The sequence below is a fragment of the Numenius arquata genome, chromosome 11 (genome assembly GCF_964106895.1).
Source record: "Numenius arquata chromosome 11, bNumArq3.hap1.1, whole genome shotgun sequence".
Lineage (NCBI taxonomy): Eukaryota > Metazoa > Chordata > Aves > Charadriiformes > Scolopacidae > Numenius > Numenius arquata.
In genome coordinates this window covers 22,841,712-22,864,626 of record NC_133586.1, presented here as the reverse complement: position 1 = coordinate 22,864,626, position 22,915 = coordinate 22,841,712, and the positions used below count along the sequence as shown (strand labels likewise).

Here is a 22,915-nt window from a genome sequence, read left to right as displayed (position 1 = left end):
GGCGTGCCCCGCGCGCCCGCCCTCCTCGCGGCAGCACGGCGCCCGCCCATTGGCCGCCCGCCGGAACGCCCCACCCCCGCCGCTCGCCTCCATTGGTGGCTGCCGCCCGCCGCCGTCCTCCGCTCCCCTCCCTACCCTGGCCGCCGCCGGGCCCCGCCCACTGGGGGGAAGGGGCGGAGTCAGGGCGGAGGGATGGGGCCTAGAAAGAGGAACCGCCTCTTAAAGGGGCCGCGACCTCCCCACCCCCCCCGAGGCAGGCCCAGGACCCCACGCCACCCACCCCCGCCAAGGATCAGGGCAGTCCATCAGGTGCTTCAGCTTCTCTTTATTGATGGAGAGTTGTGCTCTGCCACCCCAGGGGCCCGTGGGAGTGGGGGGCGGGGGGGGAAGGCAACAGGGACACACACAACTAACAGAAGGGAGGGGGCTGCGAGGGGAGCAGGGGAAGCTCAGAGCACGATGGTGGTGGAGCATCTTCTACCCCCACCCCTGGGCACACAACCAGCCTAGAGGGTCTGGAGCCACCTTGGATTTGGCCTGTGGGGAGGCGTGGGGGAGTAGCAGCTTCCCTGGAGTGAGGAGGGTGACAGGGGACAACCACACATCGCCTCTCCCCTTCCCCGTCACCCCACAACAGGACACGTCACACCCTGAGGACAGTCACTACAGGCTACGAGGAACCTCCTACACTGACTCCGACGTACATCGGGGACAGGACTCGACTACAGGGAGAGGTTTTTTGTTTTTGTTTTTTTTTTTTAAAAAAAAAAAACTAAACACTTTCAAGTATTGGTTTTCTTTTTAGTGATTTAAGGTCTCTTCCCCCTGCTGCTGCTGCACTGGGTGGTGTTTAGCAACCTACATCCACGCTAGGGACAAGGAGAACATCGCAAGCCATGGCTGGTCTAAGGCAAGGGGAGCGAGGGGAGGGGGGGGAAGGAAGGTGGTCGCTGGTTGGCGTCGGCCCTTCAGGGAACGGGTACCACGCGCATGGTGTTGGTGTAGCCGGAGCCGGGGCGCCAGCCCGTCAACACGATCACAAGGTCCCCACTCTTGAAGAACCCACGCGCTTTGCCTGGGAGAGAAGAGAGATGTGTCAGAACTGGGGTACCCTTGCCATCATAGCAGGGGACAGGGCTTGGCACCTGCTCTCCACATCACTGAGGTGCAGGGGATGATGGACCTGTCCCACAGCAGCGGGTTGGTATCAAGACCCCGTCCCCTGCTACCCACCCATCTTGGACCCTTGGCCTCTGCTGCCACACGGAGCTTGAAATCCAACAGGATGGGGGTTTAAAGTCACCCCACTCCCAGCTTCTCCCATCCCTCAGGAGCAATGACCATCCCGGTTCAAGCACTTATGTTAAAACCAACCTGGTTTTCTGCTGGAACCTACTTTAAGGCCACCATGACAAACCCACTCTCCCATTTCCCCATCGGATGTGGTTGTGCTTACACAACTGCCATCCCTCATTTCCCAACCGGACACCGTTACCACACGGGCAGCCAGCTCCCCTCCCTGCGTCCCCATGGGTGACCCCAAAAGCACCACCTGAGGTACTCAGGGACCACCATGTCCCACCAGAGCAGCGTCACTCACCGACATTCATGCCCAGGTTCACACGAAGGTCCACATCCTCCGCCCAGGCATCGTGGGCCGGTTCCTTGCAGAGGACGGGGAAGATGCCCCGGTAGAGGTGGGCCTGGCGAGCCGTCTGGTCATTACGGGTCACAGCGATGATGGGAGCCCGTGGGCGGTACCGGGACACCAGGTGTGCTGACCTAGAAGGGAACAAGGATGGAGGTGAAGCACCACACGCACAGCTACAGGGAGCAGAAGTGACACCAAGGTTCGTCACCCTGAAGGGCTCCACGAAACCCCTGGAGGAACACAGAGGGTGACCACAGGAGCCAAGCTCACCCAGGAGCTCCACATTCTGCTTAATTCCCCATTGGGCCATCACCAAAGGCTGTCCCTCAGTGATGGTCCCTACTCCAGTCTCACCATGAAAATCCCCTTGCCTCCCAGTTTAGGAAGTGCCATCTGCGTGTTTTGGTGCCGAAAACAAGCCTTTATTTGTCCCTGTTGCTATGCTGAGGTGGCGAGGTGCCATGGATGCTGACCTCTGCAAGCAGCCCTCGGCATCTCAATGGGGATCCCTGCCAGTTCCCTCTGTTTGGAGGAGCTCCCGGATTTATGGGATGGAAAGGGCTACACAAAGTTTGCCAAGGAGGAAGCCATTTGCCTCCTGGCCACGTTCACCCACCGAAGGCAGCAAATAGGCCGGTTCCTCCACACTGAGCTCTGCTCTGGCGCCCAACAGGAAGCAAACACAACCCAGGCCAAAATTTATACCAGGAAGTTGGGCACTGAGTGGGGACCAGGGCTTCCCTTTTCCCCGGGGCACTGCTTACAGAGGGCACCTGCGAATAAATGGAGATGGAAACGGCACGGCCATGGCATTTAGAGCTCCACGAGCGTGCCAGTATCTCCACTAGCTTTTGCAGCCTTGTTGAGAGGAGCTAAGCTCAGCGATACTGCTCAAAGCGGCAGTAGCGGTTTGCTCGAAGCACCCAGACACACGTGCCAGCTCTCAGACAATCCTCCCACACTGTCCAAGCAGCCTCCCGGGAGCTGCTCTGGGAGATCCAGGTACTCCAAAGGCCGTAACAGAATCTACAGCTAAAAATATTCAAATATCAGAGTTCAAATCTCTTTTAAAAAGGTCAAGTGAAAGGCTGGAACCTTTTGCAAAGAAACATTAGAAGCACAAGGGTATCCAGAAGCTCAGTGCTTAAGAGTCACTCCTCGTCTCAGCAGAAAGTGGCTGCTCCGAATCACTTTGAGCTGTAAATTTGGGTGGAGGATTCACCGATGGTCCTGATCTTCAGGTAGACCGTGCCCAGCGCGTATAATGGCATCTCTGCTGCTGCGCTATTTTTGTGGTCCGAATCCAGTGCAAGAAATTCAGATTTTTTTTTTCCTTCCAGAAAGCAGTCTGAGACTTATGGCCAGACGTGCTTTGAGGGTGGGCAGCCCAGTTCCTCTAGATGGAAAAGTTGATCAGCAAAGGTTTCAGCTTCCTCTCTGCAACTGGAAGAGCGAGTTTCTGCTTGGCAGTTGTCATGGTTGCTGGACAGAAATCCCAAACTATGGAGTTCCAGCGCGTCTGCGTTGCTGTCTCCCACCTGCAGCCAAGGCACCAAGCTCGTGGAGAGCTGCTGGGTGCCTGCCAGCGCCTGCCTCTCCAGTGAGATTACTCACAGGCAGGCATGAGGGAGGCTGGAAGAGGAAATTTCCAACACTTCCAGTTTCCCTGCCTAACAATTCCAGGCTAAGGCATCCCTCTTTGCCCCTTGGGCTTTGGCAAGCAGGGCTGACGCCCCAAAGGTTCAGCAAGGGACCTGCAGTTTGGATGCTACTATGAAAGGGACAAATCCTCCATTTAAAAAAAAAAAATAAAAAATTCTATTCTGCATCCACTGAGCTTCTGCCTTACTGTTAAACCGAGGATTTCTTGCCAAGAAGTTGGAATCGAAGCTGCAAGACTTATTTTCCCTCGACTCTTCCAGCCAGCACTGCTGGCAGTGCCACTCGGAGCAGCAAGGGGAGGCGGGGCTGGGAGAGCTGATGCCACACCAGCAGAGGAACTTGGAGGCTACGCATGTGCAGATGTTTGAGATGTCTGCCTATCTCCTGAGGAACCAGCACTGCAGGCAGGCCGCCTGGGCTCTCCGTCACTGCCAAAACCCAGGCTTCACTGTTACAGACTTTCAAAGCCATCTTTTTGCTGGGCTCCTTCCCCCACCCTGTCAGGAAGTGGGTTTGACCTGAGGGAACCTGTCACCTCCTACCTTCCAGACTTGGTGAGGACAATAATGGCCCCGCTGCAGCACTTGAAGGACGCTTCCACAGCGCCAACAGCGGCGGCCTCAGTGGGGTCACAGTTCAGGGAAGTCAGACGCCGCAGTTCCTCAAACAACTGCCTGTGAAAGATGGCGGCTTCGGCCTCCCGGGCAATCTATAAGAGCAACACGCGTTCGGGAAGACAACACTCACGTCAGTCGCTCGGGGTGGCACAGGGGAAGGCGAGGTACTCTATCGAGGTGTCACACAAATACCCTCAGCTTTTGACATTAAAGAGTTAGTTACCAATTAGCAACCCCAGATTTCATTCAATGTGCTGGAGTGATGGCCACAACACTGAGCACACCTTAGAGAGCAACCACTCCATTCTTGAGGGGTTTTATTTCCAAATTGGTGGCACCTCCTGAGTCACCTTGCCCTGCCAAGCCCCCACTCAGGTGACACTCATGCCGACTGCCAGGCACTCTCGCTCTGCTCCTGCCTCCCTGCAGTCCCTCCCTGCCACGGGGAGGAGCTCGACTGGGACCGCAGCGGTTATGCCAGGCTGACACCACAGCAGCGAGCCGCTTGCTAAAGATTTGCAGTGTTAGAGAGAACGGAGCGTGTTTTCACTCATGGAAACGATGGGCATCGAGCCCCCTCTCTGAGCCCTACCTGCCGGACTCGGTCAGAACTATCAGGGCTGGAGCTAAGCACTTAAAAGAGGCCTCCACCGCGCCTGCTGCCATGGCATCGGCAGGGTCCCTGTTGTTAACATTGAGGCGTAAAATCTCTTCGAAGAGCTGACGGTGAAACATTGCGGCCTCAGCCTCCCGAGCAATCTGCAGGCCCCAGGAAGAGGGAAGGAGGAGAAAAGAGGTAAGAAAAGAAGGGAAGATATACCAGAGTCACATGAGAACACGTTAATTTGCTTCATTGTCATAGTAATGCATGCAAGAGGATATTAAAGGTCAGGTTGTGAAACTCTTTGGCTCTCAGGTTGTGAGTTTACTGAATGTAGCCCAGTCTAATGTGCCACCAGCAGGCCCTGGTCCCTGGGCAGCATTTCGGAGGTGACATTCTCACTGTATTTTGGAGTCCTTTCAGAGCCCGCAAACGTAGATTCCTTTTTACAGGGACCAGAGCAAGCCAGCTCAGAGTTGGGTCACAATTTGTTGTGGCTGCTCATTAGTTCCTTGCGAGACTGATGCAATCTACCAGCCTGCAGTGGACCTTGCTGATGGTCCTGCTGCAATTCCTCAAGAAGAAATTTCTGTCGCTCCATGTCCCCCCCTTCGTACTCCCCAACACAGCCCTGCTGGAACAGTCTTCATGGAGCCAACATGCAAACAATGCACTTTCAACATCACCCCTGAAGCCGGGAGACTGTCTCTCTCAGCTTCATTACACTTAGTTTAACCTGAGAGCCAACAAAGTTTCACCTCCAAGTTCTGAACTAACTTCCCTTTCAGTAACAGGAAAAAATAAATAGGAACAAGTCTTCCTTACAGGGTTGTCAGCAGATGTGTGTTGAGGTGTTTGTACAGCGCCAGATGAGAGGTGCAGAGGCACGACTGAGGGCTTTCTGTTCAGGCTGAGCATTTACAGCCAGTTCAATGATCTATTCATCCCAGAAGGCTGGGAATCACTCACACTTAAAGACAATTCTCATCTCAGAAGAGTGCGTTAGCCCTTGACTACCCCATAAAGAAGGCTTGCAGAGACCAGAAAAGCATGCAAAAGGTTGATCATATTTTCAAGGATAACTTCATCCAGTTACTCCAGAAAGTGAGCAGCTGCTCCACAAAGCGCAACAAGTGGATGCTTAAGCGGAGACTGAAGTGCTCTTATAGTGAAAGCTTAGGAGTTAGACACCTTCCAGATAAGAATTTTGCTACTCCAGCATTAATGAATTATTTTATGTGATGCTAGGAATTATCCCTCTTCCACAGATATCACTTTAAGCCAAAGTAGTTAAGTATCTTTGTCTAAAAATAACAGGACATATGTGACAGGCCGGAAGAGCAGTCCAGCGCCAACTCTGGTCCTTTTATTACTCCTGGCTTTATGCTTGCCCTGAGATAAAATGGAAGCGTTTGCCTCAAAACACTTACTCCAAACGCAAGAGCTGGCAGCCAGGCAGTTTATCTTCAGCTCCCGGTCCAAATGCAGGCAGCTCTGTGCAAAGCGCAGGGTGAACCCCACTTTAGAAGGAAGCCCGTATTCCCCAGGTGTAGGAGAACCTGTGCATAGGGGTGTCTGCTCTGACAGCAGCCACAGAAGGGCACAGCAATTCTCACCCCATGTCACAGCTGGCTTTACTCTGAGAAACAGCCAGAGGGTTTCCCGTTGGTAGGTGGGAGGAGATAGCAGGGTGGAGGTGGAAAGAAAGGAAACTGGAGCAGGTATTTGAACCTCAGTCCCATTATACAGCATGGCCAGGGCAGCATTCGAAGGAAACTGTGGGTCATGGACTGGAATTGGAAGGAAGCCCACTCCCGCAAGCAGGAAACGGCCTGCCCAATATTTGGAAGCTTGCGACGTGGCATTTTTGTCACAGAGATGTCAACTACTGGAGAGCACGCTTGTTTCTACAAGGCTGGCTGGAAAGGGATCGCTAAGCCAAACCGCCACTGGGACAGATCAGGCACAGACAGATCAAGTCTCTCCGAGGTTCAAGGACATTACACAGCACAGACCCTGATCATTCTCAGCATCACAGCCCACATTTGCTGTCTGCACCTCACTACGGAGGAGCTTTACTTAGAATATTCCTGTAGCAGGACTGGATAAACTTATATATAAACGCAAATCAATACCAATTTCAGGCTGGGGAATGCATACAGGAGCCGCTCTTTACCAGAGGCAAAATGCTCTCTCCCAGTATGACCACTTCATATGGAAACATTCATCAGCTCTGGCCATGCTGCAGATTTCCAGACTGTGGTTATTCAGGGCACTATTGCTGGGCAGGGCTTCTCTCAACTAACACCAGGTGAGTTAGCTCAGATGAAAGATCCTGACTGCAGAGGGACATACATGCTCCTACCACCACAGAGCTGGCACCTTGCTGCCTGTACCATGTTTACATTAGATTAAGTGAATCTGTATTTGTTCTTCTGCACAGAGGGTTAAAATCTTGAGTATTTCTTCGGGGGCCTGGCAGAGTGAGCACCACTACTCCCAGGTATGCAGGAAGAGGGATCCTGAGCTCAGGCTGCAGGTACAAAATACATGCTGCCTAAGTCTAAGAATTAATGCCAGAATATAAACCCAGGGGTAAGATTTGCTGCAGCAAGTTTCCAGCTCTTGGTAGGAAGTCGACCCTTGTGATTTAGGGGGTGAAACCTGAGGAAGAACCTTTTAGGTGGACCATTAGCATTCAGCCTGTAAACCAGCACTCACTGCCTTAACAATCATCAAGTCAGATTTTGCATTTGTCACATGCAAAAAACCACCACTCCATATTGACCAGATAAAGGTAAAAGTTATTTACGTAACACACTGCAAAAAAAACACTAGCTGAGCTGATTAATCTACATAACCTGCATCGCAAATTAAACTGGTGAGAGTTATCACTGCTGTGATTCACAGCACTGTTAACTGGGGGAGAAGCAACACTCATAGCTCCTCGACATCAGGCTTCTTATCAGCTGAAACACGAGCTGGGTGAACTCGAAGCAGAGCAGAGGTTTCTGGCAGTTCAGGCATGTAAAAATAAAGTGCTGTCAGTACTCGTGCAACAAACACCCCCAACACCAAGCACACCAGGTGCTGAATGCATCCGCGCTGTAAATCAGACTCGCAAGCCTCCCCCACACTCCTCCTAGGAGTCAGCCCATACCTTTCGTTATCTAGAGGTAAACTGCTTAAGCAGCTCCTTCACCATGGAAAAGTTTAAGGCATTTAATATGCCAAAACAAACAGGGCATTTGGAGAAACTCATACCAAGGTAACAGCAAAAACCCCTTTATACTAGCATAAACAGAAATGAATGAGAAATCTGAAGTTTTAGACTTCAGAGCACTGCAGAGCAGCTCTCAGCTCCGCCCAACCGTAGTTTGGAGCACACAGAGTGAGGTTTCAGGCCCTCAGGACCACACTAGGTAAAGAAACACCCACAACGTGAACATAGAAATGACTGCTTTGGGCTGCTGGGTGCTGCCACCTAGCACCAGAGACAATTAGATGTTCATCTGGCTCCGCTGAAGATGCGGGGCCCCAGAGGGGAGGCAGGACTCACAGCGTGCTGCATGCGGACAGCCTCCAGCGGGTAGTCCCCCTTGGCGGTCTCTCCGGAGAGCATGATGCAGTCTGCTCCGTCCAGGACGGCGTTAGCCACGTCACTGCCCTCGGCGCGGGTCGGGCGAGGTTTCTTGATCATGCTCTCCAGCATCTGGAAGAACAAGACCAAAGAAATAAAGACACTGCAGAAGGAACCAGCTGTTTTTTCACTACTGCACTTCAATGTACATTATAGATGAGGCTGCATCCTGTCTTCTGCTCTAAGACTCTGCGAGAAGCCTTCTCCCACGGGTAGAGTACAGAGAGGGGCTTGGTCCCTAACCAGCTTTAAATTAAACCCATCTACCAGTGATAAAACCAAGCCATTTCATTTTGTATCTTCTACCTTTACTCCTTTCCCATGAAGATTTAACCCAGACAACATCACAGACACAGTACTCTGACTTTCTGTGAGAAAAGAACAGGCGATCGGGGAGGAGGATTGTAAACACACTCAAGTGACCCACACGTAGGGTGCTGGAAAACACACATATCACACTAATTGTTGTTTAGTATTATGTGCTTGACAAGTACAACATCCGCACTCAGATAACGTAGGCCTGGGACGAACTCGGGGGCAGCACCTTATCGAACACCCCTGAGATTCCTGCCCTGCTGCTGGAAAAGATCAAAACACTCTGGCTGTTGGAACCCTTGGAATACAGGCGAGAACAGCAAGTCTGAGCTCTCACTCCCTTGCTAACAAGGACTCTCTCGCTCTGCAGCACCTGCATCCCCCACTTGTGTATCTCTGCTCAAGTGCTGTTTCAGAGATCCCCCGACCCACGAGGTATTCAGACTGAATTTGTTCTTTGCCTTTCATCCATGGTTTTGTGGTTGTTCCTGTGTCTCGCCTGTGTTGGCTCACACACATTCCAATTTAACTTTTCAGCACAGGTTTTGGCCCAGTAAACTCCGAGCTCTTTAGAGCAGAGTACTGCACTAGATAGAAAGCTCAAATCCAGCCACATGTTCCCACATTAGCATCTAGGGGGTTGGTTTTTTCATCTAGAAACAGGCAGACAGCAAGGTCTGCACCAACTAAATTCATCTTCATCCAAGAGACGATTTCAAGTTCTTTATATAATGTGCAGGCAAGTAAACAGCTAACAACAACACTCCTAAGCACCTGCTCTGAAGAGAGCAGAAAATAGGGCAGTTTTCCATTAAGTTAGCTCTTCCTACCCATTTCTCCTAGAAGCTGGTAGAGCTCCACACACCAAAGCCTGGCCAGCTCTTATCTTCCCCAGGTGCTCAACTTCCTCCCCACTGCAGTTCACCATTGGGCAAACATTACTCATTTCCTCATCAAACACCGCCTGAGGCAGCGGTTTAGTCACAATCCAGGAAGAGGAAGGAGCACACGTCACTGTAAATGTAGAACCATGTCTGTATAGAGAAAGTTTTCGCTTCCACAGCCTGTGCACAGAGCAAGCACAGCCAGGAAACCAGTCCTCCCAGTGCCTGAGGACTGTCTGCACATAATCCCTACTGGAACCAGCAAAGCTAAGCATCAGCTCTCCCTCCCTCACCAGCAGCTCCCAGAACAATAAGGAGATGGATCTTTTACTCAGTTCCTTCTGGTGCTGCAGTGTGGTGCATCTTGAGAGATACCAGGGAACCTTAGCCCATCTTCTGTTAGACACAAATGGGCTACTACAAGCTGCCAAGGCAGAGCATAAGCCATGTGTTTCCCCCCAGAATTTTAGTCAGCCCAAAAGGCTCACACATGAGGTTTTGAGGTGTAAAGCCTTCAGCAGCCACACAAGAAGTCCTGTAACCTTACTGGGGAAGGCCCCAAACACATCTTTAAAGTGCCTCATGATGAGCTATTCAGCTATGAGCAAACCCTCTTTGCTCTTGGTATCTCGCTCTTTAGCGAAGGCCATCAAGCTATGACAGCTCATGCCCTGCCAGACTGCGGCAGTTACGAGCCAGCGTTGAGTTTGGAGTACCTGAGTGGCACAGATGATGGGTTTGCCAGCCCTGTTGCAACGCCCAATCATCATCTTCTGGGCAAGGAAGACTTTTTCAGCAGGGATCTCGATTCCCAGGTCACCACGGGCCACCATAATGCCATCACTGGCCTCCATGATCTCATCAAACCTGACAGGAAGATAAGAGGTTTGTTACCCCATTTGTTCCACAAGACCTTCCCGTCTGTTCTGTCCTCCCGCTCTGAAAGGGAGCATCGCTCTAGAGCGCAATGCACAGCAACACTGTCAGCACATGGCCTTTCCATGTGCCATTCTGGTCTCCTCCAATGCCAAAGTAGGAGGAAGAAACACGAGACTGGGTCATAGCATAGAAAGTGCTGCCTAAAGCTTTCTAAAGCAATACAAAGACAGTTTGAGAGGAGCGTGAGTTGATCTGTGATATTTCCATCTGATGGTTTGTCACAGACATGGCAATTCCCCTGCATTAGCTCACCAATCTGCATCCACAACGGCCAGTTTGACAAGTTTGAACTCACACTGGCTACGAAGATTATTGCAGATTTTTTTCAGGTATTCAAGGAGAGTTGTGTGCCACAGAGCATGTGGCAGTTACAGAACCCACTGCTCATAGCGCAGCTACATCACGTCCCATGCACATGGCGCTGACAGCTTGCACTACCACCCTGTTACTCGGACCAGTAACTCTGCCACCACTGGCAAGCCAGAGACCAGGAATCCTGGCTACAACACAAAGGGGCTGTGTTTTTCCCTTGATACAGGGTGACAAACTTGAAGTGTCACCTTCACAAAGCTCACCTGCGCACACCCTCATGGTTCTCGATCTTACTGATGATCTTGATGTTCTTTCCCTTTTCCCCTAGCACCTTCCTGACAGCATGGACATCAGCAGCTTTGCGGATGAAGGAAGCAAACACCATATCCACGTTCTGCTCCACACCGAATTTTAGGTCCTGAATGTCCTTTTCAGAGACTGCAGGCAGGTCAACTGCAGCGCCGGGCAGGTTGACTCCCTTCTTGCTGCCCAGCATGCCACCGTTCTCAATCTCCGTCATGACATAGTCCTTGCCTGAAACAGATGTGTTCCCACGGTCAGCATTTACCAGAAATGTCCCCGCTGCCAGCTCCCACACTGCTCCCAGCCTGAGAACAGCAGCGCCCACAGCAACCGCACACGATAAAAGCGCATCGCTGCTATCTCTAGTGGATTTATGCAAGACACAAGCTTGCAATTTACCCATGGGAGCATAACAGACCAGCTTAAAACCAGATCTACGCTGTCCTTGGACAAGATGTCATTTGTTCTGCACAGGAGGCTGGGACTGCCTCCCCCAAAAAAGCTTCCAGGGTGTACACAGGAGCCCTGTCATACCAAACTGAGCCCTCACCTCTGTTTCCCTAGATACTCTGGGATTAGAGGCGATACCTTGAGGCTAGAGCGGTTTAGGCCGCACTATAAAGGAAGTATTGTGGGACTAACCCTGCCCCTACATTACCAGTCAAAGCTAGTTCTGTCTCTAACCACAAAACTCAGGGTGTAAACTGTAAAACTAGTTAAATCCTACATGAAAAGTATGAGTTTGTCTGACTGAACAGGCTCTGATCACAAGCACTGGTATGCATTCACCTTTGAAGAGGTGTTTTAAATAACAGTCTAGTGAAATCCAGCTGAAGGTAGTTTTTGGAAACTTGCTACACTTGAAGCAGAGAAAGTTTTGCTCAAAGACTCACTACTGCATTAAAAACCACATCCTCCTCTCTTTGTTTTAACTTGCAGCTGTGTATCATAGTTACTGAAGGGAAAGCTCAATTATGTTCTGAGGAAAAAACAAATAATCATAGCCGGAATGGTTGTTACACACCTTTCTCCTTAACCAGCAAGGAAATCAGACCGTCATCCACATAGATTTTGCTGCCAACTTCTACAACCTTGGTGAGATTCTTGTAGTCCACCCAAAGCACATTCTCATCACAGTTCTCCATGAAGGCATCGTCCAGGGTCACTTTGAGCGCTGCCCCCTTCTTCAGCTCCACCTCTGCTGTGCCACTCTGCGTGTCAAAACATGCGCTTCAGCAAAACCGGTAAAAACCAGCACACAACCACTTCCCAACCTGCAGCAGTTTGCCAAAGCTTTTGGTAGTTGGTTTGTAACCTCATTTCCTAGAGACATTTTTTGTTTGGAAAAGGCCACAGGCATAACACAGTATCTAGTCTCATGCAGTGAAAGAAGTGGGAGGTAAAAAAAACAAAAGAGCAACTTACTCCCTTAATGAGTCCAGTTCTAATTTCAGGTCCCTTGGTATCCAGTGCAATAGCCACAGGTCGGTAGGTGATGGGATCAGAGGCGAAGCTCTCTGTAGCTTCTCGCACGTTCTTGATTGTGCCCTCGTGATACTGGCAAGGAAGAGAGATGAAAACATTCAGTCCGTTTCTACTCCATAGCTTATAAAAAAGACCACTGTGCTCCCAAACGCTGCCTGACAGCTCTGTTCCCACATCACGCTCAATTTCAGCTCTAACTTGAGACTTTAACTCAGACTGAGCTTCCAGAAGAGCAGAGTGCGAGGATACAAGAGCCTTCCCTGCACAAAAGCAGAGCCCAGCAGTGATCTGGCTATGCCTTTGGTGCCCCCAGTTCTAAGCCCAGAAAGACAACTGCAGGAGACAGCCCACGCACTCAGCCAAAGTGATTTTGCATCAGGACACACGCATGCCCTTTGAAGATGGTCCACCAACCAGCAGGCCTTTAGGAAGACTGTTTCTGAAAGCTTTGCTGAACATCTGCCTGTTCAGCGTGGCATGGAAAGACTCCTGACTCCCAGAAGAATGTCACAGCTAAGTGACTGCCACTCATGGATGTTCTCCTCCCAGCAGAGCACAGGAAGATGCTGTTCTCCATACAGCCAACTGACCCACAGATTTCCAGCCTAACCCCTCTTATCAGTCCCACAGCCAAGTGCAGACAGGCAAGCTTTTTATAGCTCTTTGGCTTAAATTTCCCCTAAAGAATTTTCTAAGAGCACATTATCCATCTAAATATTTACATTTATTTCAAGAGCCAAAGAAATCACAGAGGGAAGTTTGAGACTCCAGCACAACATACCTAGCTTCCAAACTTTCACGTGTGCAAGAGCATTTTACGAATGCTGCCAGTTTCAGGACAGAGTTCTGGAGGGAATCTCCCATCCCAACTACCTCAAATGAGCTTCAGGTGACCAGCAGATCAGTTTACTTTACTTGCTTAAACAACATTAAGAGATAACTTTGATTGCACATTGTGTAACACTTGACAGACTTTTACAGATAAGAAATACCCTTTCCCCACTCCGTGCCCCGGATGGGCAGCGTTTGACCTGACTCACATGGAAACAACCGGTTCACCCCACACCACCCACCCGCCTCGACACGAGCCCCACACGCCAACTGCGGCATCACGGGGACCATAATCCAGCGCCAGGAAGGTGGGGCCAGGAAAACCTGTGCTAAAGTTTGTGTGTGTGCCCTCGGCCAGAGGTTCACCACAACTGATAACTCTTTAGAGCAGGAAAAATTTGATTTACTGATCAAGCGTGCAAGCTGGGACTGAGAAAACCCAGAGCTTGAATGGGCGTAGTACAGGAAACTTGCCTGAACAGTGTTATTATGTTTATCTGGTCCCAGTCACCTGGGATTTATATCCTTTTTAGTTTGATACTGATGACTAACCGGCTTCTAGGGAGTCTGATTTGCTGAAGAGTTACGTATACAGAACGGGAATGCAGGCAGAGCTGGAAGTAAAAGCCATTTTCTTTCTACATAAAAGTGCTGCAGCCAGGTGCCAGAGCACCTCTGTTAAGTTGAAGCCTTGTTGAATGCTTTAGGGTGGATGCAAGAACCAAAGTGCTTACAAATGAAAACTCCTTGGGGCTTCATTAAAAATTGGGAGTATTTTGGAGGAAGCAGGAGGGGACTGGCTATGGCTGACAGCCAAACTCAACAGCAGATGACAGCGAGACCAGCCTCTGCTGTAATCCAACCTCATCTGTATGAAATGTGCAATTAGACGTTACCCAAGACAGAAAGCCACAGTCCCTGTCCTCGACCTCAGCTAACAAGTAGGCAAACCACAGCAGCAGCTCTGCTGGGCAGTAATGATGTGAAAATTCCCAGTTTCAGCCTGGCCACTAGCACCCTGCTGAGCCACCAAGCAGCAGCACTTGGCTGCTAAGATGCAGTTATTCCACACTACCCTTTTTTCAGGTGGATTTTGCCACCTGCAGCCCCTGCACCAACGCCATCCCTGAGTATTTAGTCAAGGTCTGACGGTTCTCTGCAGTTAACCATCAGACCTTCCGATTCTGACAGTGCCCTGTGGCCTTTAAAGGCCATGAGGGTGAGAGGCCAAGCTGTTACGCACTGCAAGGTTCACGGTTCAGTAAGTAAAGCCACCTACAGCTGCTACCAGCTACCATCTGACATTTTGAAAGCTGGAGGGCAGCCAAGGTAAAAAAAAAAAACCAAAAAAAAACCACTCAGCAGGAAGGCTCAGGGTGGCATTCTAGGCAACCTGGAATGGGATCCTCAGCTCCTCCACTACCGCTGAGGATCTCATCTATTTATATCAGTAAAAGCTTGTCTGCCAGCAACAGTGTTGATTTCTTTTGACCTTATTCCTTTAAGCACCACCTCCCCAGTAGCGTGGTACTAATCTCCTGACTGCCAGGAGCCCAACTGGAGCAGGTGGTTACCCAAGCAAACCCAGGAGTCCAATTTTTTCAATTATGCACAGTAATTACTTCAAATCACTAACAGTTCTCTTCTGAGACAAGGTTATTCATTGATCGCCTGTTTGCAGAACCCCCAGCAACAAAACAAGCAGTGAGATGGGACAACTGATAGTTTGTTCTCCTGCAGAGGTGCACGGCAAAACAGGAATAAATGTTTTTGGCTTCTGCTATTAACTGAGAAGCAGCAGCTTTGTGCAGTGAACAGCAGAACCAAAGTATATCACAGCAAGAAGAGTTGGCACACAAGTGCCAAGTATCAGTTACCTGGCTCCCTGGTACAGAGAAGGGTGTGGAACCGATCAGAACTGCTTTCCAAAGGGCTCAGAGAGCACACTTGAATGTTATCAGCAATTACACAGGCTCAATATGTACAACCAGCATTGCCTTCCCCAAAAGCAGAGCTAAGTTTCGCCTTCCCACACCAAGGCCAGTCTGGACTAAACTGGATCTCCCTCCTCCATGAGGGAGAGGGTCAGCAGACACATGCAGCCCGGTGGGGCCTTATCAGCTCAGATCCCACCCTTACCTCGTGGGTGCCATGAGAGAAGTTGAGGCGGGCAACATTCATTCCAGATTTAATCATTTCCTTCAGCTTCTCCACCGAGCGGGAGGCTGGGCCTAGGAGGAGGAAACAGTTAATATTCAAACTTTGTAAAAATAATGAGATAACCCACACATATCAGGCTGTTTTATGTGGGGGACAAAAGGCATAATGGATACAGGCTTGCTCAGCGCTGAAGCAGCTCATCTCTACAGCAGCAGAGATTGTTTTAACTTGCCTTGAGGAGCACGGCAGAACCTGACCAGTTCCCATTTCCCCAGCTACTGAATTCACTCCTAGCAGTAACACAGGTTAGGCAGACGTGGGAAAGCCATGTTCTTTCAACACACAAGGGCAGCCCTGGCAAGGGATGAAAGCTGAAGCCTTCCCACAATTTCCCTAATAAGTTTCACCAACGCAGGGCTTCACAGCTGTGATTCTCTCCTATCTAGCCATTGCCTACCAATGGTGCAGATGATGCCAGTGTTTCTCGCAATGGTTGGCTCCGAGTCAATGTCCAAGCGGCACATGTGCTCCAGGAAGGTGTCCGCCATGGCAGCGTGCAGCTGCTGGGTCTGGATGAAAGCGGTCCCTGCATCGTGGTGCTTCGACATCGTTGCTGAAATCCTGTGTCTGGAAGAGACGAAAGCGGTGCCAGGTTTAGGAATCACGCAGACTTGCTCATCAAGCAGAGACACCAACACACCCACGTGATGAATATGGAGGTAACAAGAAAGCTGCTAGTGGGTCAGACTATCTTTATGTTCCTACTTGAGAGTCTTAAGATACAGGCAAGACACGTCATCCCCCACGTACACCACCCAGAGCTCACCTGCCATCTATGCAGATGTTCCCTTCATAGCTTCTCTTCATTGCCAGTCTTCCCTTGGAGCTACACAACGCAACAAAATTCAAGCACTTGAGTGCACAGGCAGAGATCCTGCCTCCTCCCTCCCAGCTCTCCAGTCATTTCTGCTAAGGGCCTCCGCTACGTTTCCCCCCGCAACCGGGGCAGCTTGGCACTAGCGTGACTGCAGATACACTCTGACACGGGCAATCTGCTGCCGAGAAACGCCTAATCACAGCAAAGTCCACCTAAGCTTAAAACTCATCCTGTAAGCCTGGACGAGCAAGTAGGCTTGAGTTGATTAAACACAACACCTTGGCAGAGAATATATGCCAGAGAATAATATGCCAGTTGATTAAACACAACACCTTGGCAGAGAATATATGCAACACCTTGGCAGAGACTGAAGATTTATTTAACATACTCAAGGTCCCTCTACAAGCAGAAGTTGCACGAGTCTCCCCTGTGCCCTGCATTCCACCTCACACAGAGCAGCAGAAAACCACTACAAGGTTTAAAACCGGGTTTTTTTATTTAAAAAAGTTTGGATAAAAACACCTCTCGGAACTCAGGCTGCCTGCCTCTACAGGACTAGATCATCCCCACAACGGCAGCAACAGCCTGCAATCCCAAGAGGAAGCTGAACTGAAGCTTAACAGCCTGCTGGGACGGGAGGACACTCATTTCCCAGCAGCACTGGTGCCCCTGGGCATTTGTAATTGCACATCTCGGGCCTCACGGCAATAATTTCATTTTCAAGTAGCAGTTGCAACTAAAAGCCGTTTGTCCTCTTCGCCCTGCCCAGGCTAGATTGCCAACGTTCAAAAAGCTTCCAGTAAAAGAGTGATATAAGGTGGCTACCAGCACGGGCAGATCACTAGTCAAACTTCAAATAGCGGATTTGAGTTCAAACTTCATGCCCTGGGCAGGCAGGGAGCAGGCTGCTCCTTCTGCATCTCACCTATGAGCAATGCCTTTAGCACGGCATTTATAGAAACAGGGGCTGCTGCTCAGCTAGAGGCAGGGATAGAGCATGGGGGTTGTTCTGCCTGCCCCAAGCAGACAAAAAAAAAAACCCCAATAAATCACAAAATGGTGTTAGCTGCACACACCAGCTGGCTCAATGCATTCAGCTTTGATACAGAGGAACTAATAAACCCAAAAGCTTTGTGCAAGCTACAGAGGCTGATCAGTATGAAGCCATGCCTCTAAGATATAGGCAAGGAAGATCCCCTGCCAGCTTGCCATGTGCCTGCCCGGTGCCGCAGAGGCTCTGTTCACCCCGACGCTCCTCCCCTTGGCCACTTCTGCTCTGCAGACCATCCCCACGTACGTGCAGATCGTGCGGATCCTCTTGCAGGCAGCCCTGACTCACCACCGCCTGGCTCCCCATGCGGCGTAAAGGAGTCAGGCCAGCAGAAAAAAAAAAAAAAAACATAATTTGTCCTGGCAAAGCCTCCTTTCCCTCAGCCCTGCCAGAAGCTGCTGATTCACCGGAGTTGGTACAAGAAGGTCTGCCCACATAAAAAGCCCGACAAAGTCCCATTATTATAGGAAAACTCACTGGTCAGCCCTGAAACACTGTGTTTTAGCCCTCTAACACTTGCTGCTGCATCCTCTGACACTTGCGGAGCAGCGGCGCCTTCTCTAGATGCCAAAAAAAATAAACCTTTGCTGGGAAAGCACCTCCACACAAAGAAAGGCAAGTGGGTCTGCACAGCTTCTGGGAATGAGAGGGATATGAAACAACGGGATCCCGAGGCAAAAAATGCACCCAGAGCGCGACTTGGAAGTTTTTAAAAACAGGCAGGTGAGCTCTCCCTATCTCATGGAAATCCTCCACCCACTCAAGTCCTTTGCAAATATAATTTTAAACCCCCTAAAGTCTTTCTAAATATATAAAGGGAAAGAAGAGTTAAGTTCCCTGTCAGAATCCCCTTCGTAAGATTTTCCAGCAGTTCAGTGAGCTCAGAAAAATTAACAAGTCACCATGACCTTGTCCAGGGGCGAGAGCAGAAACGCAGCAGCCAAAAAGTATCCCAAATACCCATCTGCCCACAGCACCGTGCCCTGCCACCAACAGCTTCACTTTTTTTTTTTTTTTACTTCCTCCTGCCTCCCCCTACCACCTATTTACACAGCACAGACTGAATTCTACTGGAAGGACCAGTCTTATAAATATAACAGGAATGCCTGGCATTTCCCGCTACCTCAGGCTTGCTTTTTTAAAAATCAGAGGAGCAAGGACTTCAAGGACACCCAGAGACACTGAGCACTCAGTCTGGGCTGAGCAAGGGAGGGGAGTAAGTGATCCCTGACAAAGCCTGAATGTTTCCAGCACTGAATAAATCCAAATTCCTTCCTCAGGGCATAACGAGTAAATACCCAAGTTTATTACTTGGGCTGCCTGTGCTTCAGGCAGGGCATCTGAAGATACCTGGTAACTCCCCAGCTCTTGAAGATTCTAGAAAGAGCCGTCTGAGGTCAGGACAACTGGTTATGTAGTAGCGAGGTGACTAAGTCCAGCCAGCTCATCCTGCGGTCGGCTGAGAAACCTTAAATCCACGGCACCTCCGGATCTGCCCTCCAGGAAGGTGAAAGAGGCAATCCCCACCCCAGCAATTCCCACCGCGGGCCAAGCCTCTGCTGTTATCAGCAACAAAGGGAAGTGGAAACTGCAGCGACAGGGCCTGGAAGGGACTATCCCCAGACAGGACCGGCATTAACCACTGCCACACCAAAGATGTTTTACTGCCTGTAAAAGTTGCAGGCTCACAGCAGCTCAGGTTTTATTACCTCTGTATGGGTCAGCCTGGCTTACACAACCTCATCACACTGCAGAACAAGGCTGCTCATGCCCAGTGTCCCTGGCCGGAGGCAGAAATGGTTTCAGTTAGCACTTATATTTCAGAAGGGCAGGGTTATGAAACCAGGCAGGCCTTCAGATTCCCAACAAAAGCCTAGAAAAACATCAGTTTTGTTCGTTCCAGAAGCCAAGGGGGCTCAACAACAACAACAAAAAAATGCAGCTCTGCAGCAAAGCAGGCTGTTAATGCAGCCTGTCAACTCCTCTTGCAGAGAGGGAGGACAACGCGTTCCCCCATGGGTGGCTGCTGCAGGAGGTGGCATCATGCCGTTACATAAGTACAAGATGGCCACCCCAAAATGCCACCTCCTTTCTGCAGGGCTGGACGGCACCCAGAAGCCACCACCTGCTCCCAACTGGCTTACACTCTCCCCCGGCAGCAAGATGCAGGAGGAGAAACCCACCACTCCACAACGGGTTTGCAGCAAAGGAGTTATGGGGGCCGGGAAGGTCAGGCACCGGGTAACACCCCTGCCTGCAGATGGATTAGCCTTGCCTTAGCTGAGCCTGTCCTCCCTGGAGGGCAGGGGCACACAGGAGGCTTAACAAAAAAAAAAAAAAATAATCAACTGAGTAGAGGTGATGAGCATCAGGTATTTGGCGACGAGAAAGCCTTATCTGGAGGGTATTTGCAGTGCAGGCACACCTACCGCCTTAACCTTGCAGTGTGTTGCTCCAACAGAGGACAAGGAGCCTCTCAGCCTGGCCCCACACCCGCAGAAACCACCCCTTGGCCTTCAAGGGAGCTGTAAAAAGTCTTCTTTTTGGGTTATAAAAGAACATTTGGGTTGGGGTTTTTTTTATTATTATTTAGATTTAAGCATAACTCTGGGTGGAGGTATAGATCCCTCACAGCTGCAGCCCCATCTCCAGGCCGGGGATTTGCTGCGCGCCCAGCGGCGGGCGGCAGCCACAAGGTACTGCAGCCCCATCGGGTACGTGCCATCCATCACCACCCGCTGCAGCGGCACCATCTTCGGCAGATAAAGGGCGAGCACGTGGTCCAGCAGCCTGGGAAACCTTCATCAAATTAAATTATCAGCTCAGCACGTGGAAAGGGAATTAGCCCTGGCATTGGATCACCCCAGCCAAGGCCAAGAAATTAAGGGGTTTTTTTCGTAAAATTTACGATTTGGGGTGGGTAAAGAAGCAGGTGGCGAAGAAAAACGCAAGCTGCTCGAGCAGCGGGGTCACAATGCAGCACCGCAACCTCTGCGAGCTCGTTATCTAGTGGAAGTAAAAGTTTCTCAGCAGGGTTTGGCAAGCAAGAGTCCCCGGTGCACACACGTGGCCGGGAGCAGAGCTTCCTACTCGGCAGAGGAGGCCTTCCTCAACCTGGTGATAGCTTGGAAAAGAGCTGGCATCAGCAAAACCCGGCATCAGTAAGATCCATTAGGCCATCAAACTCTTAACTCCCCTAAATTAGCCTAAACTCTGCTTTATCAATGGGATGTGCAGCAGAAAATTATACGTCTGGGACTGCATTTTTTTTTTTTTTTTTAATTAAGCACTGCTGGTTGCACAACGAAGCCTGAAGTTTCCCTGGAGATGTCCGAGTAATCAAAGAAACCTTTTTGCCACCCAATTTTTGGGCTAAGGCAAGTCAGGATGAGCAGCAGCCCTTCCCGGGAAATAAGCGGCGGCCAGAAAGTCAAGCCATTAACATCACAAAAACCCCCGCGAAACACTGATTTCTGCTTTAACCTGGGCCCCACCGATAACTACCCACCTTATCGGAACAAAGCCGGTTTCTAGAGGTTGCCGTCTACTCCTAACTAATCTGAGGAGACAGTGGGGAGGCTGCCATTGTCCACCGACAAAAGCCCTATTCATGCCCAGCAGAGAGGGCTTAAACACGTTTTTCACAGTTCGAGGGACCGTCCCATTCAATCGGGCGTGTCGGGACCGGCGTAATTAGGGCAGGAGATTAATTGCGAAGGGGCCTCCTCTGCCGGGGGATGGGTAAAGAGGCTGCAGCATCACCAGCCCACTGAGGCACCATGAGGGCCGGCACGGCGAGGGGCGGGCGGGGGGGACACACGCATCGGCGAGGCCTCTCCATCTGACTCACCCTCCCAGCCGGCTCCGGGATGGCGCAACCGCTGTACCGCGCCCCTTTTCCGGTACCCGGTCTCACCGACAGACAACCCCCTCCCCAAATCCCCGTCCCACGGAGGTGGCCCCCCATCCGCACCCCCACCTTCCCAGGGTGCACCGCGCCCCTCAACCGCTGCCTGAGGGAAGCCCGCGCCCGGCGACGGCTGAGGGGAAGGATGGCGGTTGAAGCGGGTGGGGGGGGAGGGGGATGGCGGCGGATACAGCGGCTCGCTCTCCCCCCACAGCCGCCCGCTGGCCCTCAGGCCGCCGTTACCTGCTGCTGCTACTACTACTGCAGCTGCTGCTACCGCCCCCCGTCCTCTCCGAGAGCCGCCGCTCCTCTGCGCGCCGCCCCGCCCGTCCCGCCAAGGTGATCCCGTCCCGTGTCGCAGCACCGCCCCCCTCGCACCGCGGATCCCTCCGCCTCGCCCAGCCCCGCCCCGCCCCGCCTCGCTGGAGGCGCCGGGACTCCTTTCTGCGGCGGACGCTCAAGGCGCGGAGGAAGAAAGGGAAGGAGAAGAGCTGCGACACATACGCAGGCGCCCGACCAGCCAATGAGGCAGCAGCGCACCCGCCCCGCACGCGGGCGGAGAGTGGCCACCGCCTTAAAGGGACCGCGCCCCGCCCCGCCGCTATTAAAGGCGCCGTGTCTCGTCGCCCTTTCTCACATCATCCCCCCAACAGCCTCGGCGCGCTGGTGGGGCCCTCGGGGCCCGTCTGTCCGGGGCAAGCAGCGGTGCTGGGCCATTGGGGTGGTGTGGGAGGGTCCTCAGCCTCCTCCCGGCCTGCTGACCCGGGACTGGGGACACAACTCGATGCTCTGCACTGGGAGCATGGGGACACCATGCTGAGACCATGGGGACACCAGGCTGGAGATGCTGGGGAACCTGGGCTGGGGCCACTGGGGACTCAAGGCTGGGGACACTGTGCTGGGGACACCATGCTGGGACCATGGGGGCACCAGGCTGGAGATGTTGGGGACCCTGGCTTGGGGACACTGGGGACCCCATGCTGGGGACTCTGTCCTAGGACCATGGTCTTTTCCAGGGACATTGGGGACCCATCACAGCTGCTCTGCACTAGGACCATGATGACCCTGTCACGGGGACACTGGAGACCACATGTGGACACTGCAGTGGGACCACGGGGACATTGTGCTGAATCTATGGGGACACCAAGCTGGAGATGTTTGGGACCCTGGGCTGGGGACACTGGGAATCCTGTGATGGGGACATTGGGGACCCCATGCTGGGATCATGGGGACACCGTGCCAGCTGTGTGGGGACCCAAAATGGCCACCCTGTGCCAAGGCCATGAGGACTCTGTATGTGGAACTCTGTGATGGGGACTGTGTGGACCCTGTAATGGGGATCCATGGTGACCATGGGATGGGGACACTTGGGACCCCATGCTGGAGGCGTTGTGGACCCTGTCCTAGGACCATGGAGACCTTTCTGGGGACACTGAGGACCCTATGATGGGGACATTGGAGGCCCTGTGATGGGGACCCAGTGCTGGGGACACTGGAGATGCAACATGAATGCTCTACACTGGGCCCATGGTGACACTGTGCTGGTGACACCATGCTGAGACCATGAGGGCACCAGGCTGGAGATGGTGGCGACCCTGGGCTGGGGACACTGGGGACTGGGGGCTGGGGACCCTGTGATGGGGACACTGGGGACCCAATGTGGACACTCTGCACTGAGCC

The 22,915-nt window shown here is 51.8% G+C and overlaps 1 protein-coding gene across 5 annotated transcripts; it reads right to left on the bottom strand.

Moving 5' to 3' along the window:
- Nucleotides 1-306: 306 nt before the first annotated feature.
- On the bottom strand, nt 307-21,625 carry PKM (pyruvate kinase M1/2). Of its 5 annotated transcripts, none has more exons than XM_074155827.1 (12): nt 21,479-21,608; nt 16,227-16,286; nt 15,858-16,027; nt 15,380-15,471; nt 12,350-12,481; nt 11,949-12,135; nt 10,885-11,155; nt 10,087-10,237; nt 8,091-8,243; nt 3,856-4,022; nt 1,601-1,782; nt 307-1,075 (listed from the first exon to the last, which is right to left on the bottom strand). In XM_074155827.1, exons 2-12 carry the CDS (start codon nt 16,265-16,267, stop codon nt 969-971), a joined length of 1,653 nt encoding a protein of 550 aa, XP_074011928.1. In that variant the 5' UTR covers nt 16,268-16,286; nt 21,479-21,608; the 3' UTR covers nt 307-968. The 5 variants fall into 5 exon arrangements, with proteins under 5 accessions (XP_074011928.1, XP_074011927.1, XP_074011930.1 ...); XM_074155826.1 differs by lacking the exon at nt 3,856-4,022 and adding an exon at nt 4,523-4,689 and having other exon boundaries at nt 21,479-21,541; XM_074155829.1 differs by lacking the exon at nt 16,227-16,286 and having other exon boundaries at nt 21,479-21,625.
- Nucleotides 21,626-22,915: the final 1,290 nt, after the last annotated feature.